This window comes from Littorina saxatilis, linkage group LG4 (assembly GCF_037325665.1).
Source record: "Littorina saxatilis isolate snail1 linkage group LG4, US_GU_Lsax_2.0, whole genome shotgun sequence".
NCBI lineage: Eukaryota > Metazoa > Mollusca > Gastropoda > Littorinimorpha > Littorinidae > Littorina > Littorina saxatilis.
Genome location: NC_090248.1, coordinates 25,129,469 through 25,147,675, shown reverse-complemented (window position 1 = coordinate 25,147,675; position 18,207 = coordinate 25,129,469). Strand labels below are relative to the sequence as shown.

The window sequence follows — 18,207 nt, the reverse complement described above, 5'->3', positions numbered from 1 at the left end:
GAAAAAAAAATAATAATAATAATTCTTTGGTTTTTTTTGCAAAATAACGTAAAAATATGGTTTTTTGGGGAGAAAAAAAAATTAAAATAAATCCCGACCTACCGACCCTATTTTTTTGGCCTATGTTACCGTAAACAGACCTTTTTTTTTTTTGGCCTTAGTATGCCGTGTGTATGTAGGAGTGTTTATAGTGTATGCTCATTTTAAGCCTTAAGCTGGTTGTCGCGACATATGTCGCGCTACTTTACCTATACTGTCACCTGGTTGTCACGACATATGTCGCGCTACTGGCTCAGTCTGTTTGGTCGTTTCCGATTACCCATGGATGCGAAAACCTATATGACCGTTTTTCTTTATTTTACTCTGTGTTAATTCACCAGTGGCTATGTAACATGTGTTACAGAATTGCACCAGTGTAAGGGTTAAGCACGCATTCTTGGATTTTTTTGTGTGGGCTGTTGTTGACTGTGCTTAGTTATTTTCCTATGTTATCAAATAACCAAAGGGAAGTAACTTAGAAAGCGCTTCAAATGCACACAACATGTGTAATTTAGTAAGCGAGAGTTATATGGAACCAATCTCCTGGCACCTGAGAGAATAACAAGCATTGAAATGAACAAGCGACTTTCATCCTCATTACACATGTCGTATGCATTTAGAGCGCTTACTTCCCTTTGGTTATTTGATCTATAAATAGCGCTCTGCCTCATTTGTTTAAGATTCTCATTTTTCTATGTTAGCTTAGGTCGCATTTTTGTGTGTGGTTTATATGTTTTTTGCATTTGAATTGTAAAGCCCATAGAGATGTTATCGGGACTTGCACTATAGAAAAGTGATTGTTATCAATGATATTTCTGCAGAGGACGGCGCTCCCCTAAGAGTGATGGCAGCACTCCCAGCAAGAAACGACACAACGCAACTATGCAGGATGAGGGGAGTTTTGTGGACAGGAGCAACAACTGTTTTACAGCCAGGGAATCGGATGGCCAAGAGCTTCCCGGCATTAATGAAAGACTGGGTAATTCTTGATGTCATACAGAAATCCAAAAACAAATGTAATGTTTTGTATTGTCAATAATGAAACGCTCCAATAGTCTTTCATTTTTGTTATTTGATTCCTGTCATAAAGGACTTAAAGGCACAGTGAGCCTCCTGTAAACCATCACGGATACTGTCAGGCTTTTACACACCCTTTCATTTAAACACTCACCGCTTGAGAACATTCTAGTTGCCCTCCGTAAAGAGCAGGCAATTTTCAAAGAATTTATTTTTGCGTGGTTTATCTTGCCCCTGAGCCATCGTGAACCCGTGTGATCCAATTTCCCTTTTTCACAATGCAGTCGTCAGTTAGTAATTTGAATGCGACTCGCTGTGAGCTTATCTGCAATAGCACGTTATTAAGTTCCTCTGACTATGCACAAAACAAACGGCTGTGGTTCACAAGAACTCTCGCGATGGCTTTTGACTGTTCAGAGGAACTGGCGATAGACATAAACCGTCGTCTGCTACGAGAACCACGACCTTGCGTGACCCTGCTTCCGGGCGTTTCTTTTTTCAAACTTTCAAAACTTCGAATTGTACTGATCTTGTCTTGATGAAAAAAGAATTCTTTTATGATTTAAGAATGTTTGTGTAACAAGCTGTCTATTTATTATTTAGATTTTAAAAGTTAGGTCTAGCGCCAAAACGCACCACAGTCCGATTGTCTCTGACACAATCCGCAAAATTAATTCTTTGAAAATTGCTCGCTCTTTACGTAGGGCACCTAGGATGTTCCCGTTTGGTGAGCGTTCAAATGGAAGGGTGTTTGTTCTGTGTGTAAAAGCCTGACAGTATCTGTGATGGTTTACGGGAGGCGCACTGTGCCTTTAACAATGTTGCCTGTAACTGCTTTTTATTAAGAATGTAAAACTTTGGGGGGGGGGGGGGGGGGGGGGCGGGCTGCTGCAGGTATAAGTTGCTGTTTGTTCATGTTTAGTTGGTTGGTTTGTGCTAATACATGTAGTTGTTCATTTTGTTACGAAAATATTACTGTTAGGTATTTGGTTATCTTTGAGAGATTCATCTGTGTGCCATTGCTTTCGCGAATAAATTATAAACAAATTTGCATTGTCAAGTTAATGCATTTATTTGCACTCTGACTTATATTTTGCTTTCATTGTTTTTATAATATCACTTGCATAAGGAGAAAATCCTTATAAATTGCGTCTCATTCCTCCTATTTGGAATCATGTTACTATTCCTGTTAGTGTACATATGCGTGCGCGAGTGTAGTATGCTTTGTATGGTATTTTTATCTGTTGTCTTATTATTTGTTTTGTCTTTTAATGTGCACCACACTGAAATTTCTCTGTATGAGATAATAAAGTATTCGTATTCGTATTCCTTATCCTCAAGTTAAGTAAGGATGAAGTTGAATGCGAAATTCATGATAAATATTCTCAGAAGCAGCAGTGGCCAATTATTGAATTAAGGACATGTTTGGTTGACACGCTACCAATGCCTTATTCATTATTGTATCTGTATTTATACCTTTGCTTTGTCCCTTGTAGGTCACTTGCGGCCATCTCGGGAACTCCTTGAATATTACAGAAAGAAAATAGCAGAGTATGACGATGAGCATGATGAACTTGTTAGCAAGCTGGAAGAATACAAAGTCACATATGAAGAACAGGTACGTTTACGAAATTTGTACTTGTGAATTAATGTCTAAAAACCAACTAATGCAATGCCAATATTTGTGCTGAAAATCGATTGATTCATACATGTCAACCTATATGACACACTTACCAAAGTAAAAGTCTCATCACACCATGAGACAGGACCAAAAACCATAAGAAATTGTAGTTCGAGAGTGTTCCATGTAAATCATTGCATGGTCGCACACACAGCAGTGTTGTTTAGCAACCACAACACAAACATAAATAAAAACAAACGACCCAATGACAAGTTTTGTAGCTATACAGCGAGAGAGAGAGAGTAAATTAAAGTACTTCAGTACTTGCATAGAAACTTAGATTGTAATTAATCATTGTGACAACACAAAATTAAATTAAACTAGTGTGTGTGTGTGTGTGTGTGTGTTTGTGTCCTCAGCTAGGCATTGTTTGATGATCTGAGTCGCCTTGGTTCGCTTGCATGCAAACGCTGCAGCAGCTTTGGAGTCGGGAAACATTTTTTTGCAAAGGTCAGGGAAGGGGTTCGCCACTGTTGTTGGCAGATTATGATCGGCGAGAAACTTGCAGAACAAAACTTCCGACTCTGAAGTGACAGAAGATGTAGAGGGACCGGCACGACGAAAGTGTTCATTCAGAGGAACATGCTGCTTGCTCTTCTTCACGGCTTCCGTGTGGCCTTCAGTTTGGAAATGGCGCTCCAAATCGAATTTTCCGGACGCAGTAACTTTCACAGACTTCACGCACGGAATACAATAGGCATACCCGTGCCCTTCTGGTGAAGCCTTGATGAATCCTTTGAATTGTGTCTCCCCCTCCCACTCCACTAAATATCTCCCATGGTATACCTTGGGTTTCTTCTTTGGCTGACCTGAACTTGCTGTAGATACTAGATGCCATTTTTGAGCGTCGTGACTCATAAGCATTTCAGTTATCTCCCTTGTTATATTAGACAGTTGAAACTAGAAGTGATCCATTTGAGAATCATGCGGGACGCAGATCCGAAAACAAAAGCAAACGGACTCGCAGAAACGTAATTATAATCCGGTTATTTCGAGTCTTCTCCGTATACATGTCTGGAGGTTTTTCAATGTTCAGTGAGTTCCGTGGATACATGCGCAAAGGGATCTGCGTACTAAACCGTCATCTGCATTTGACGACATGGACCATTATGGTAGTTGTTGCTGACAAAAACATGATTTTAACACAGAATCTAATGTCAGAATAGCAATATAAACGCTATTGTGTTTTCAGCGTAGCAATAGGGTCCGATATTTAGACTCGGAACAAGTATAATGCGACTTGTCGGCATTATACTTGTCTCGTCTAAATATCGGACCCTATTGCTACGCTGAAAACACAATAGCTGTTAATGATAGGAGGTGGTCTAAAATGGGGGTAAATTTATAGAGATTGTGAACACAAAGTCTAAGAAAGCAGGGTCTTAAAATGGAGGAAGTCTTAAATTTGGTGGTCTAAAAAGGGGAGTTCCACTGTAGTCACATATTCGTCTAAATTTCTCCCTCTTCATACAAATGCCCAAAATATTCAGAGCGTAACTTGAAAGCGTGTTTTGAAACTTACGACAGGTTTTTTCTCTGAACTCTGTTGCAATTGTAACAATGTGTGTTTTCAGCATCGGCTGCAGTGGGAGCTGCGGCAAAGAGAGGAGGAGATTGTGGAACTACAGAAAGCGCTGAGCGACATGCAGATCTACCTTTTCCAGGAGCGGGAACATGTTCTTAGGCTCTACGCAGAGAATGACAGGCTCAAGGTTGGTTGATCGCTGCTTTGAACTTGTCTGACATTTTCTTAGTCTTTCATTTTAACAAAAAAATGTGGAGTAAATTAGTACATTTGGTTTATAAGCTTTTCAGCTCCAACGTCACAATTTAGAGCTACAGGTTATTTCAGCCCTGATGTCAATTGATTTACTTGTCAAATGAAAATAGAGAATACTACATGGCTTGCTCTGTAATACCAGCTATACACAAGTTTCTACAAGTTTTTACATTTAGTCAAGTTTTGACTAAATGTTTTAACATAGGAATCGAGACGAGGGTCGTGGTGTATGTGTGTGTGTCTGTGTGTAGAGCGATTCAGAGTAAACTACTGGACCGATCTTTATGAAATTTTACATGAGAGTTCCTGGGTATGATATCCCCAGACGGTTTTTTCTTTTGTTCGATATATGTCTTTAATGACGTCATATCCTGCTTTTTTTAAAAGTTGAGGCGGCACTGTCACACCCTCATTTTTCAATCAAATTGATTGACATTTTTGTAAAGCAATCTTCGACGAAGACCGGACTTTGGTATTGCATTTCAGCTTGGTAGCTTAAAAATTAATTAATGATTTTGGTCATTAAAAATCTGAAAATTGTAATTAAACATTTTTTTTCATAAAACGATTCAAATTTACGTTCATCGTATTCTTCATCAATTTTTGATTCCAAAAACATATAAATATGTTATATTCGGATTAAAAACAAGATGTGAAAATTAACAATACAGTATAAAAATTATGATCAAAATTAAATTTCCGAAATCGATTTAAAAACAATGTCATCTTATTCCTTGTCAGTTCCTGATTCCAAAAACATATAGATATGATATGTTTGGATTAAAAACACGCTCAGAAAGTTAAAACGAAGAGAGGTACAGAAAAGCGTGCTATGCAGCACAGCGAAACCACTACCGCGCTAAACAGGCTCGTCAGTTTCACTGCATTTTGCACGAGCGGCGGACTACGGTCATTGTGAAAAAATGCAGTGCGTTCAGTTTCATTCTGTGAGTTCCACAGCTTGACTAAATGTAGTCATTTCGCCTTACACGACTTCTTTAAATTTTGAAATGCAAACAAAAGTGACTAGTTTGACATGATCTCATTTACATGATATACCAACATGTGAGTGTGTGGTTTTGTTATGTTATGGGTGATCTATCTCACGTATGTAGGATAATAATGGTTTCTTAGCTTTCATCTAAAATAATTACCACATTAATTGGTCCACTGGTTCAAAACCAGTAGAAGGCCAAAACTAAGAGTTTGGGGGGGGGCTGGTAGCAGTACAAAAGTCTGGTAGAACGGATGATACTGAAAGGTCTAAGACTCATGGAATAAATCATTTTTCTTCATGAACAGATTCGTGAACTGGAGGACAAAAAGAAGATCCAGAAACTTCTGAACCTTGGCTCAGCGTCAGGGGGGGAAGTCACGTACTTCTTGAAGGAACCGCCTGCCAGAGCCATTGTTCAGCAGCACAAGGGGGCCAAAAATGCAGCAAGCAAAACTAGATGTAAGTAATTGGTTCTAGTGAGTGATCATATTTGGAATCAAATGAAAACTATACTCATTTGAACTAGAATGGTAGGTTTGTTTGTTTGTTTGTTCGTTCATGGGCTGAAACTCCCACGGCTTTTACGTGTATGACCGTTTTTACCCCACCATTTAGGCAGCCATACGCCGTTTTCGGAGGAAGCATGCCGGGTATTTTCGTGTTTCTTTAACCCACCGAACTCTGACATGGATTACAGGATCTTTTTCGTGCGTACTTGGTCTTGTGCTTGCGTGTACACATGGGGGGGGGGGGGGGGGGGGGGGTGTTCGGACACCGAGGAGAGTCTGCACACAAAGTTGACTCTGAGAAATAAATCTCTCGCCGAACGTGGGGACGAACTCACGCTGACAGCGGCCAACTGGATACAAATCCAGCGCGCTACCGACTGAGCTACATCCACGCCCTGAATGGTAGGTTATTGGAACATTGTATATATGACAAAGCAAAACGTTACATTTACTGTACTTCCACCCAGTGGTCTTTTAAGTGGACATACAGACAAATACTTGCAATACAGATAGTGAACTTAATCAAAATCTACCAAGAACCTCACTGGCAAGAAGGTGGCGAGACAGATAGTGAACTTAACTCAAAATCTACCAAGAACCTCACTGGCAAGAAGGTGGTGAGGCAACAAAACAGGAAAGTTGGATGGGTGGGGGTGACAGCAATAATTCATAAAAAATAATAGTGAAAAATGTGTCCAGGAAATGAAGAGAGAAATTTACAAAGCTTTTGTGTCCCCACTTCACTGAGATGTTTTTGTAATTTGGATTTCTTTCACAGCAACTTCTGCAGGGAGCAAAAAGAAGTCCATTCCAATAGCCGACAGGCGGAGGTCAATGGAAATGCTGCCTGAGGAAAAATATCAGCACGACAATGAAGTACTTACCCTCCAGGTATGCTTTGTTGACTTTCGTTTGATACAATACTGACCGGCTTGAGATCAGACCTTATAATACTTACAATACTTAATAGACAATTTTTAGAAATAACGCCATCGGGTTTGTATGGGTTGTAGAAGAGTGACCTTTTCTTGCAAAACCTCTGCCAAGCATCGGAGGGGGCCAATCAGTAGCGAGGGGTGTGTGTCAAACACGTGGATGGGAACACAAAGGTTACTCTCCCTCAACACATACAAACCCGACAAAGTTATTTTCGGAATTCGTCTATTACTGCACAGTTTAGTAAGGAACATAGACATCACTGTCTAGGACATGGCAAGTCTACATTCGAACACAGGAGAAGGTGCAGCTTGAGAGATTAGAGCTTCAGAATGTTATATTTTATGGCCGATTTTCTGCTCCTTGCGCTAAAGGGGCCACTTGGTACAGGGGAGGTGACTGACCTTCAAACCGCAACACGGTGGCCTAGTGGTAAGGCGTCCGCCCAGTGAGCGGGAGGTCGTGGGTTCGAACCCCGGCTGGGTCATACCTAAGACTTTAAAATTGGCAATCTAGTGGCTGCTCCGCCTGGCGTCTGGCATTATGGGGTTAGTGCTAGGACTGGTTGGTCCGGTGTCAGAATAATGTGACTGGGTGAGACATGAAGCTTGTGCTGCGACTTCTGTCTTGTGTGTGGCGCACGTTAAATGTCAAAGCAGCACCGCCCTGAAATCACCCTTCGTGGTGGACTGGGCGTTAAGCAAACAAACAAACAAACTGTCCTTCAAACTGAAAGACTTTGTGTAGGTGTATAACCGTGCATGCCTGTTGTTGTAAAAGAATACAGTGGAACCCCCCTTTTAAGACCTCCAACAATCTGATAAAATCAGGTCTTTAAAAGGAGGGATTCTTAAAATGGAGGTAAATTTACAGAGGTTATGAACAGCACATCTAAAAAAGCAAGGTCTAAAACAAGTCGCGTAAGGTGAAAATACAATATTTAGTCAAGTAGCTGTCGAACTCACAGAATGAAACTGAACGCAATGCCATTTTTCAGCAAGACCGTATACTCGTAGCATCGTCAGTCCACCGCTCATGGCAAAGGCAGTGAAATTGACAAGAAGAGCGGGATAGTAGTTGCGCTAAGAAGGATAGCACGCTTTTCTGTACCTCTCTTTGTTTTAACTTTCTGAGCGTGTTTTTAATCCAAACATATCATATCTATATGTTTTTGGAATCAGGAACCGACAAGGAATAAGATGAAAGTGTTTTTAAATTGATTTGGACAATTTAATTTTGATAATAATTTTTATATATTTAATTTTCAGAGCTTGTTTTTAATCCGAATATAACATATTTATATGTTTTTGGAATCAGCAAATGATGGAGAATAAGATAAACGTAAATTTGGATCGTTTTATAAATTTTTATTTTTTTTTACAATTTTCAGATTTTTAATGACCAAAGTCATTAATTAATTTTTAAGCCACCAAGCTGAAATGCAATACCGAAGTCCGGGCTTCGTCGAAGATTACTTGACCAAAGTTTCAACCAATTTGGTTGAAAAATGAGGGCGTGACAGTGCCGCCTCAACTTTCACGAAAAGCCGGATATGACGTCATCAAAGACATTTATCAAAAAAATGAAAAAAACATTCGGGGATTTCATACCCAGGAACTCTCATGTCAAATTTCATAAAGATCGGTCCAGTAGTTTAGTCTGAATCGCTCTACACACACACACAGACACACACACGCACGCACATACACCACGACCCTCGTTTCGATTCCCCCTCGATGTTAAAATATTTAGTCAAAACTTGACTAAATATAAAAAAAAGGGGGAAGTCTTAACCCCTTCACTGCCCAGCACGTACTAGGTACGTGGTCATGTTTGGTTTGTCATACGCCCATACACGCACTAGGTACGTGGCATTTACATCAGCACTTTTCAGGACATTTGTGAAAACTAAATGGGAGGTAACCACTGTCCAACTTCTTGTAGGGGTTTAAACACAGTTCTTTCCCATTGACCGTTCAGATAAGTTAGTACATGGGTGCAACTCTGCCGGCTACACGCCGGCAGCCGGTTTTTGGTTTCATCGGCTGCCGATGTTTTTGTTCCAGGAGAGGGTTTTTTTTGCATTTTAAATACTAAAAAAGCTGGACCCCAACTTTTGCCGGTTTTTTGAATTTTCCAGGTTGCACCCATGTTAGTACCACGTGGTGAAAACTTTTTTAGAAGTTTTTTCCGATCTATAACATTCAAAATGGCGGCCGAAAGTCGGACATCAACTCGTAGACCTGTTTTCAAATGATACAGTGTTCTGGAAGCTCTACAAGAAGTGATTTATGGATTACCACACAGAAGAATACTGTTATGGGCTGTAATGGGAGTACCTGATGTTTGACACCAGTTTTAGCTGTGTTTTCTGCGGTTTTACGTGCTGCAGTGTGTGTGTGAAAGTTTGGAAACTGTAATTTTTGACAAAAATGGTCATATCGATTTTTACTATAACAATCTCAAACAAAGTCCAATGATCATGTTATCACATAATAGCCAAGGGTGTAAGCAAACCACATGCCAAAGATCTAAGAGATATCTCAATAAATGATTGAGCAGTAGAAGAAAGCGAAATTTGCCCTGGCGCACAGCAATACCAAAATGCTGTTATACTGTGGCAGTGAAGGGGTTAAATTTGAGGGTCTTAAAAGGGAGGTTCCACTGTATTGAATTATGATAAATAGTCTGTCCGGATGACAGAAATAGGACGTTTTAAATTATTTTAACAAAATCTAGGTGTTTTTTATGAAGCAATCAAGAAGAAAATTTGTTTAGAACGATTAGTACTATCTTCCTGTAAAAATTACTTGTTTCCAGATGTTGCGGTTTGAGCCCTGTACATGTCAAATTTTGCAAATCAAGAGAGAAAACGCTCACATTTATACCCGAAAAGAGCCCCACGTTCAATGTCACTATTTTAATATATTCGTTTAAACCCTCATGCTTCTTAAAACTGTCACGCTCATATATATGTATAGGTTACAACACGAGTGGTTTTTTATATGGCTTGTATTTCAGTCAAGACCCAGCGGATGAATATCATCGGGAGACACGAGCCTTTGGCGAGTGGCTCTCGATTGATATTCCCGCTGGGTCTTGACTGAAATACAAGCCATATAAAAAACCACGAGTGTTGTAATCTGTATATCCCATTCTACCATCAAACACAAAGTGTAGACTACCAGCGGCACTTTTGCGATCTGTGGAGTGTGAAACAGTGTTTTCAGCGAGACATGGCCTTTTTGCAACCTTAAACTAAGTGACCGTCGCTGAAAAAATAAAACGAATGAGTGCATCTATAAGTACGCGGTAACACTACTTTCAGACCGTTTAAAAGCGTTAAGTAAAGGTTCATAAGTTGCAAGAAAGTAATGAAGTCGTATAGAAATCCATTTAGTTGAAGCGCACAATTCTTTTGCGTTTCAGGTCGGCGGAACAGGGAAACCGGTTTGGCCCCCATTTGGCTTACTCGACTCGATTCAGAATCGATTCCACGTTGTTTTTTTCGAACGCATTATTATACAATTAGTCTTATTGACAGAGAAGCAAATTTTAGGGAACACATATGTAGATTTAACCATTTGCTCCCTATTTGAAATGTATCTACATGATAAACTGTTTTGCGAGTGTGTTTGCATGAACCTAAACTGGTATTGATGCGATGAAAACAGGACCCAAGTCTGTCACCGCCGCTTGATTGCATTTTGAAAGAATATGACTGGATTACGGAAAAATACACACATGTTAAGTTCTTAGATACCTTCATCGCCAATGTGGACTTACTGCAGAGCCAGGCAAAAGAGTAGACTTGCTCGCAAAACACGTGAAACAGCTGATGATAGCGAAGCCCAACCGTGCCAGGTAAGGACGGTCTGACAGATTCTCAAAAGTCGTCTGCTAACGAAGCAAGGGGAGGGTACTCGTGTTTTTGTTTTGGTTCGCTAGCATCTGGTTATCTTGTAAGTTGAATGTTCGTTTTTTCCCACCTGCATTGCTTTCATAATGAAAGAAACGTTTGCTTATTGCATCTCATACATCAGATCAGTTCTGAGATTCATTTTTGCGTGCAACTGATATGGTTTTCTGAGCCGTGCAATACGATTTTGGAACTTCATACAAATGTGTCACATTGTTCGGCGCGAGGTCAAAGGTCGGGAGCAAAGTAGTTCTTCGCCCAAATCGGAATCTGCACTATCATATATTTTTTTGAGTCCATGATGTATTTATTGAGCTATAAAAATACAACATATATACCCATACTGAAGTAACAGAGACAAAGAAGGGAGGTCATGGGATATATATATATATATAGGACAGAACCTGAGCGAGGAAATTGCAGTGAAACAGAACTTGACAGGTGTGAATAAATCGTGCATCTGGCACAGTATTCTGAGTAGAGATGTCAGTGGGGTGCGTTACAGAGGCTATTCGGGGTTGACATTTACCCATTTTTGGTGGTATCGCTCACAAATTTACGAGGGTAGAGCAAAAAATACCCGTGTAACCTGGAATAATAGGCCGTGAGAGGTGGATGCAGCGCCTAAAGGCAGTCGATCTACTGGCCGATGTGAATGCGTGATATATTGTGTGAAAAAATTCCATCTCACACGGCATTAATAGGTAACATGCGCCTTGAGTCGCCTTGTGTGGTGAGATACGTGCGCGATATAAATCCTCGTAAATAAAATAAAAATAAAAATAAAAATAAACAGTCAGGGATAGCATCTTATCCGTTGAACACAAGATAGTACTAATCGTCTTGATCAACTTCTCTTCTTTAAGCACTATGTAAAAGTTGATTTGATTTATTTTAAATAATAAAAAACACCCTCCCCTAGCCACTTGAACAGAATATACACAATTTTTAATCTATGATATGTTTAACCGTAATTTTTTAATGTTTTTATGCAATATCGTTTTGTAATTGTGAGGCAGACAATAAAGTATTTGTTCTTGTTTTTCTTGAACAACTGTTTGTTATCACCCCTCAATCACAGGCATCCATATTCCGTCTCCAGAAGACCTATTTTCCAAGTTCTGTTTTTTTCTCTCAGTGGAGTCTCTTCAGGCCCAGCTGTCTTCTTCTTCTTCTTCTGCGTTCCCGGCCATGCGTCTAGATGTCCAGTCCGGTGTTGAGTGCGAATCCCGCAGTAGAGGCCCAGCTGTCAAAACAAACCAAGTTGGCTGAGGCATCCATACTTCGTCTCCAGAAGACCTATTTTCTATACTGTTGTGTTGTATTTCCAGGTGGAGTCTCTTCAAGCCCAGCTGTCTGAACAAACCAAGCTGGCCAAGGAACAGCTTGACGCCCTGCTGGAGGACAGGAGGGTCAAGGAAGAAGAGTTTGAGACACGCAGAATCAGAGATGAAGAAAAAATACGCATTTTAACCGAAAAGTGAGTCTGAACTCCTTTTCTTTCCCCCTCGGAGTCTGACAAAATCTCTGTCGTGGCTCTTTTTCTTTCTTCCCTTATATAGCAATTACTTCCCCTCTCTCTCTGTCCCCTTCAGACATCCGAACCCTGTCTGGTTAACGAAACCAGGGCTATGGGATTGCATTCGTGTGTGGAAGCTTAAAAGTTAATTAATGTGTTTGGTCATTAAAATCTCAAAATTCTAATTGAAAATGAAATGTTAGTAATCGATCCAAAAATGATTCCATCTTACTCTGTATTATTTCCTGAATCCAAAAATATATAGATGTTTACTCTGAAAATGTACTCACAATTAAAGAAAATAGGTTAATTATAGGCACTATGTTTGCATGCTTTGCAGAAACGAGCTGGACCGGTCTCAGTCTATGGGTTTAGGCTAGCAAAGCCTTATTACGTGTAGTGTCGGTGTGGATTTTGTTGTTGATCTTTTAGTTTCAGGCTGACAGATTGATTAAATGTTTTCATATCGCGACTTGTTTTCCTTTCAGACTACACAAAACACAAGACCTGCTGTACGACTCCACCAAAGATTTCCTGGAGCAGCGCTACCAAAGTCGAGCAGACGAGCGAGTGTGGATGGGGGAGAAGGACAAGATCATGCAGCAGTTAGATCGCGCGAAGTCTCAGGTCAATTCAAACGCCCGTTCACAGAGGAGCAACCTCAACGTTTCTGTGGGCTCCCACGATGGGAGGACGGTCTCTGCTGAAGAGTTAAAGGTCAGATGTAATTTTATTCTTTTGATATTTTTTGTGCTTGGAAGTGTCAATAACGATTGGAGACAAAACAAAACATGGATAAATGTGTCTACCTAGTGATGTTTGTAGTAGAAGGGCGTGCAAATAATACTGTGACAACCCAAAAGAAAAAACATAAAGGTGTTTGAATTGTGTTTCCAAACTGGAGGTTTTTGCACACTGCTTTATCTCAAGGGTCACATGCCACAACAGACAGTTGCCTTTCTTTTGTTAAGTACCAAAAAGATTGATTTTTGTCGGCAACAGATCTCGCACAGAGGCAAGAGATACAGTGAGTCTGACAAACTTTCAATCTTTGAAGTATTAAGTACAGCTTTAGAAAATGAACGTTTTGGTGCTGTTGATTTTTAATGCATTCAAATGAGTTATAGTCGCTATGGAGATACGTGCTGTCTTTCTGGATCAATGCAAGACACTCAGAAAATATATCAGCCCAGGTGTACTGCAAGCTCATAATTCAGCTATTGAAAATAAATATTAGTGTTAAAAAATGCTAGTTTTCTTACACCAAATGGTAGAAGCAAGCATCCTCTGTGCTAACTTGATGGTATGTGCCTGTGTTATAGTCCTTGGAGTATCAGCTGACGCAGTCGCAGAAGATGGCCGACATGTATCGGGAACAAGTTATTCAACTGGAGGATGAGCTGTCCCGCATCAGGGAGGAAGGAGACGTCACACGAGAGGTTTTCCAGGTATGCTTTCACAGCTTTCAGAGTTGTTGCTTCATTAATTGTAACATGATGTTGGAGGTAAATGCACACTTAAAATTTGGCTGTAAATTGCTCATGTGAACATGAAACCATTTGCAAATGTAGGCATGTGTTTGTACACATATGCACACATTGATACACATTCACATGTGATTGCAGATTTAGGCTTGCATGTGTACACACACACATGCACGCATACACATGAACTCTCTCTCACACACACACACACACTAACACACACACACTAAAAACACACTTCTGGCATACATAGTGCTGTCGGAATGTCACCTATCTTCTGGCCTTCTATGTCGATGTCTGCATACTTTGTTTAATAGCAGAATTTTAACATCTTAACAAGAAGAGCAAACGCTCGATCGAGTCACTTTCGCAGTTCTGAATATTATATGAGGCATCAGATGGACAGGAAGAAATTGCTATTCACAACACAATGAGTCACGTTCACATAAAATTTGAGCCCGGTCACTTTTATAGTTTCCGAGAAAAGCCCAACGTTAAGTTGTGTGTTGCCGAACAGAAAAGGCTAGTTATCTCCCTTGTTTTTCTGATAACGTTCGTAAAAGGCTACAGATGTAAATACTTTGATGTAAAGAATAATCCTACAAAGTTTCAATCACATCCGATGAACTTTGTCAAAGATATAAAATGTCTAATTTTTCCTTTGACGCTGACCTGTGACCTTGAAAAAGGTCAAAGGTCAACGAAACCATCGTTAAAGTGTAGAGGTCATTGGAGGTCACGACTAAACAAAATATGAGCCCGATCGCTTTGATAGTTTCCGAGATACTTTGTCAAAGATATAAAATGTCTAATTTTTCCTTTGACGCTGACCTGTGACCTTGAAAAAGGTCAAAGGTCAACGAAACCATCGTTAAAGTGTAGAGGTCATTGGAGGTCACGACTAAACAAAATATGAGCCCGATCGCTTTGATAGTTTCCGAGAAAAGTCCAACGTTAAGGTGGTGTCTACGGACGGCCGGCCGGCCGGCCGGACAGACTAACACTGACCGATTACATAGAGTCACTTTTTCTCAAGTGACTCAAAAATGCTGCTTCGTTCAGAGCACTGTTGAAGCATTGATTTGTCTTTTTGTCGCAAAAAGGATATAATCAGTCAATATGTCAGCCTGGTTGAGGACCAGGCTGTCTCGCACAGACAATGATGAAAATTAATTTGTAAAAGAAATTGGAATTTTCAAAGCCCTTGGAGCTCCGTGCCCTTGGAAGTGACAAGCACAGTAACTTTAATGCTGTTTTCTGTGCAGGATCGCAGCCACAAGATGACGAAACGCCTGGAGCTCATGAATGTCCGGTACCAAGACTTGGAGCGAAGGCGGGCGCTGGAGGTTGAGGGCTTCCAGACAGACATCAAAAACCTTCGACAACGTCTCAAGGATGTTGAACGGCAGTTGTACAAGGTGCTTAAGACAATACAGTAAATGTGTGTGTGTGTGCGCTCGTGTGTTTTCCTTGTACGGAACAAAGGCTGGGTCCCAGAGGGGTGCATCCGATTTGAGAAGATTCTTTTTCTTCCAATATTGAATTCAATGTAGATACTGGAAGAAAATCATCTTGGGTGTGTGTGATTTGAAACAGTATTTTGAGCTGTAGCATTCTGCAGAAAAAGTAAAGTACATTGCAAAATTGTGTATTTGACTTTCTTATACTGTTTCCTTTTTATGTCTAGAAAATTTCATCTCTGCTTACAAGCTATTGTACTATTCATCTGTTAGATAAGTGATATGCTTATTACACCTTCATCATGCAGCCTGTTTATTGCCTTTTCTACAGGTGACGCTGGGTTTTACTGAAGACATGGACGTGAAGCGACCCGATGATCTGGATATGCAAATATTGCGAAATGTCAGGAGCACTGCTGGTCGCTCCAAGAAGATCATGGGAGAGCTGAAGAACCTGAAGTCTAAAGTTTATGGACTTGAAAATGACCTCAAACATCTGTGATGCTGCCGGTTTTAGTAGAGTTATGGGTTATAGCTAGAGACAAAGGCTGTCATGTGCTTTTTGGAAGATGGGACTGGATGTAGGAACAGTTGTTGAATAGTTGCCCCTGGAAACCTTCACTCCGATGTTAGTATCCTTTACCTAATTCAGACATTTTGGAAGGTAGTAAGCTCTTCAAAAATGCTCAGCGACTGTCAAAACCAGGTGAAGAAAGAAAAGTTTGGAAAAACTATGATACCAAGCTTTTTAAACAGAGATAGAATGAAGTTAAAAAACCAAAGGATTACTGTACTCACCGATACAAAGACGACACAAGACGATTACGAATTTTCGCTTCTGGAAGCTTCATCAGGAAAAGAACACAAAAGACAACAAAAAGCAGACGCAACACGGAACGAACAGGGTTTGAAAGAAAACGGAGGGGAAACACGCAAAAAGGGGAAGGAACTCTAGGAACGGAAATGAATGAAAGGGGAGAGAAGTGGTTGGATGATGTCAAGGGCACAGGCATACATACTAAAAGTAATAGACACTCATAAAGGGGGGAGGGCTAGAATGGGTTAAAAAGCCTGATCACAGGGTCATGCTGTACTGATAAATTCAGCATTTTGTCGATGAAATCGTGGCACCTCGTAAGTGACTTGGCGCTGAGAGTCACTTACGTCCCACGATTTCACCGACGATTTCCAGTGTATTTTTTGTTAATTCTATTCTTCTACGGCAGCACCTTAATTTGCTTGCACGTGATGTACTGCTGACTTTGTCAAAATGTATGCCGCTGGTCGGCGTTTGCTCATAAAATTAAAGTACAGTGTAATTGTTGACATTTTCATTTTGATTTACAGTCGAACCCGTCAATAACGACCACCCAAGGGACAGACCAACAGTGATCATTGTATAAAGGCGGTTGTTATGAATTATAGAGGGTGATTTTACATTTTTTAGTCCGACTTGTGGGGCTTCGTATATATGGATGTGTAAACTTTGAGCAAGGATTTACATTATGACTCAAGATGGGAGAGGGATGGACAAGCTCACTCAAGGTTGAGAGAAAAAGGCAAAACAAATGAGAAATTGCAGGATGAAATGTGGACAAAAGTGGTTGTTTTGCCATGACAGGAAAACTTCTACGGTAGACGATGTGGTAGACCGCACTTATTTAAGTGCTTTTAGTTTGTTTGTTCGTTCATGGGCTGAAAGTCCCACGGCTTTTACGTCTATGACCGTTTTTACCCCGCCATTTAGGCAGCCATACGCCGCTTTCGGAGAAAGCATGCTGGGTATTTTCGTGTTTCTATAACCCACCGAACTCTGACATGGATTACAGGATCTTTTTTGTGCGCACTTGGTCTTGTGCTTGCGTGTACACACGGGGGGTATTCGGACACCGAGGAGAGTCTGCACACAAAGTTGACTCTGAGAAATAAATCTCTCGCCGAACGTGGGTTCGAACTCACGCTGACAGCGGCCAACTGGATACAAATCCAGCGCGCTACCGACTGAGCTACATCCCCGCCCACAGTGCTTTTAGTTATATGGCAAGCTCGCACAATACACAGATATGAGAGAAAGACAACAAAAATCAGAAATTGCAGGATAGAGCGTTGACCAAAGTGGTTGTTTTGCCATGACAGGAAAACTTCTACGGTAGAGGGTATGGTAGACCACACTGATTTCAGTGCCTTTAGTCTTCTTGTTCATGACTCCTTCTGCATTCCAATGCATCACCATAAAAGGTTGACGCTTCTTGGATGTTGAAGTGGTTGTTGTGCTACCAGTCGCATTCCTCCTCCGTCCCCTGGCGCAGCAAGACGGACGAGAGGGACCTCCAGTAGCTGAGGTTGGACTCCTTTGAGGCTTGGAGCCCGGCGCTGCCTCACCCTGGAGGGACCTCAGTGGGCGAGCGCCATGAGTGTCGCTTCTATCTGATGGTGTCATGGTTGGCGTTGATGCGTGGTACCATGGTTTGTTAGAGTGCGCCGTGCAGCCCAGTACCTCCATCTTCAGCACTTGAGGTTTCTGTCGGGGTTACCTCACCCTTAGCTCATGGCCCGTACGTCCTACCCTGAGAGCACAGGGGGGAGGATTTGCCGGGATCCCACCCGGAGCTAGGGTTTTAATGCGCCCATAATCGCATTAGATGAGTCCCGTCAAAGGGCGATGGAGCATTTCGAAGAGAGTAGCAGTGCCGCCTGCTACCCCACTCCACCCTGGTAGGAAACGCTGCCAGTTTGGTCCGCGGCCGCAGGCGGCTGGTCTTCATATCTGAAGTCCGTTCCCCTATCCGCCACCCGGGGACGCGCTGGGTTGGGGGTGGTCGCCCCACTGAAAATCCCACACTGGGTTAAAGAAGTTCAGCCTGTC

General features: G+C 41.2%; 1 protein-coding gene across 1 annotated transcript in view; it reads left to right on the top strand.

Moving 5' to 3' along the window:
- Positions 1 to 16,665, top strand: part of LOC138964310 (coiled-coil domain-containing protein 77-like) — an 18,518-nt gene extending 1,853 nt beyond the window's left edge. Inside the window, exons 2-11 of the mRNA XM_070336226.1 lie at positions 861 to 1,018; positions 2,553 to 2,674; positions 4,312 to 4,449; positions 5,820 to 5,973; positions 6,802 to 6,914; positions 12,210 to 12,358; positions 12,886 to 13,114; positions 13,720 to 13,845; positions 15,147 to 15,299; positions 15,673 to 16,665. Of these exons, the coding sequence (XP_070192327.1) occupies positions 861 to 1,018; positions 2,553 to 2,674; positions 4,312 to 4,449; positions 5,820 to 5,973; positions 6,802 to 6,914; positions 12,210 to 12,358; positions 12,886 to 13,114; positions 13,720 to 13,845; positions 15,147 to 15,299; positions 15,673 to 15,843 (1,513 nt within the window). The 3' untranslated portion in view covers positions 15,844 to 16,665. The remainder of the gene's footprint in view (positions 1 to 860; positions 1,019 to 2,552; positions 2,675 to 4,311; positions 4,450 to 5,819; positions 5,974 to 6,801; positions 6,915 to 12,209; positions 12,359 to 12,885; positions 13,115 to 13,719; positions 13,846 to 15,146; positions 15,300 to 15,672) is intronic.
- Positions 16,666 to 18,207: the final 1,542 nt, after the last annotated feature.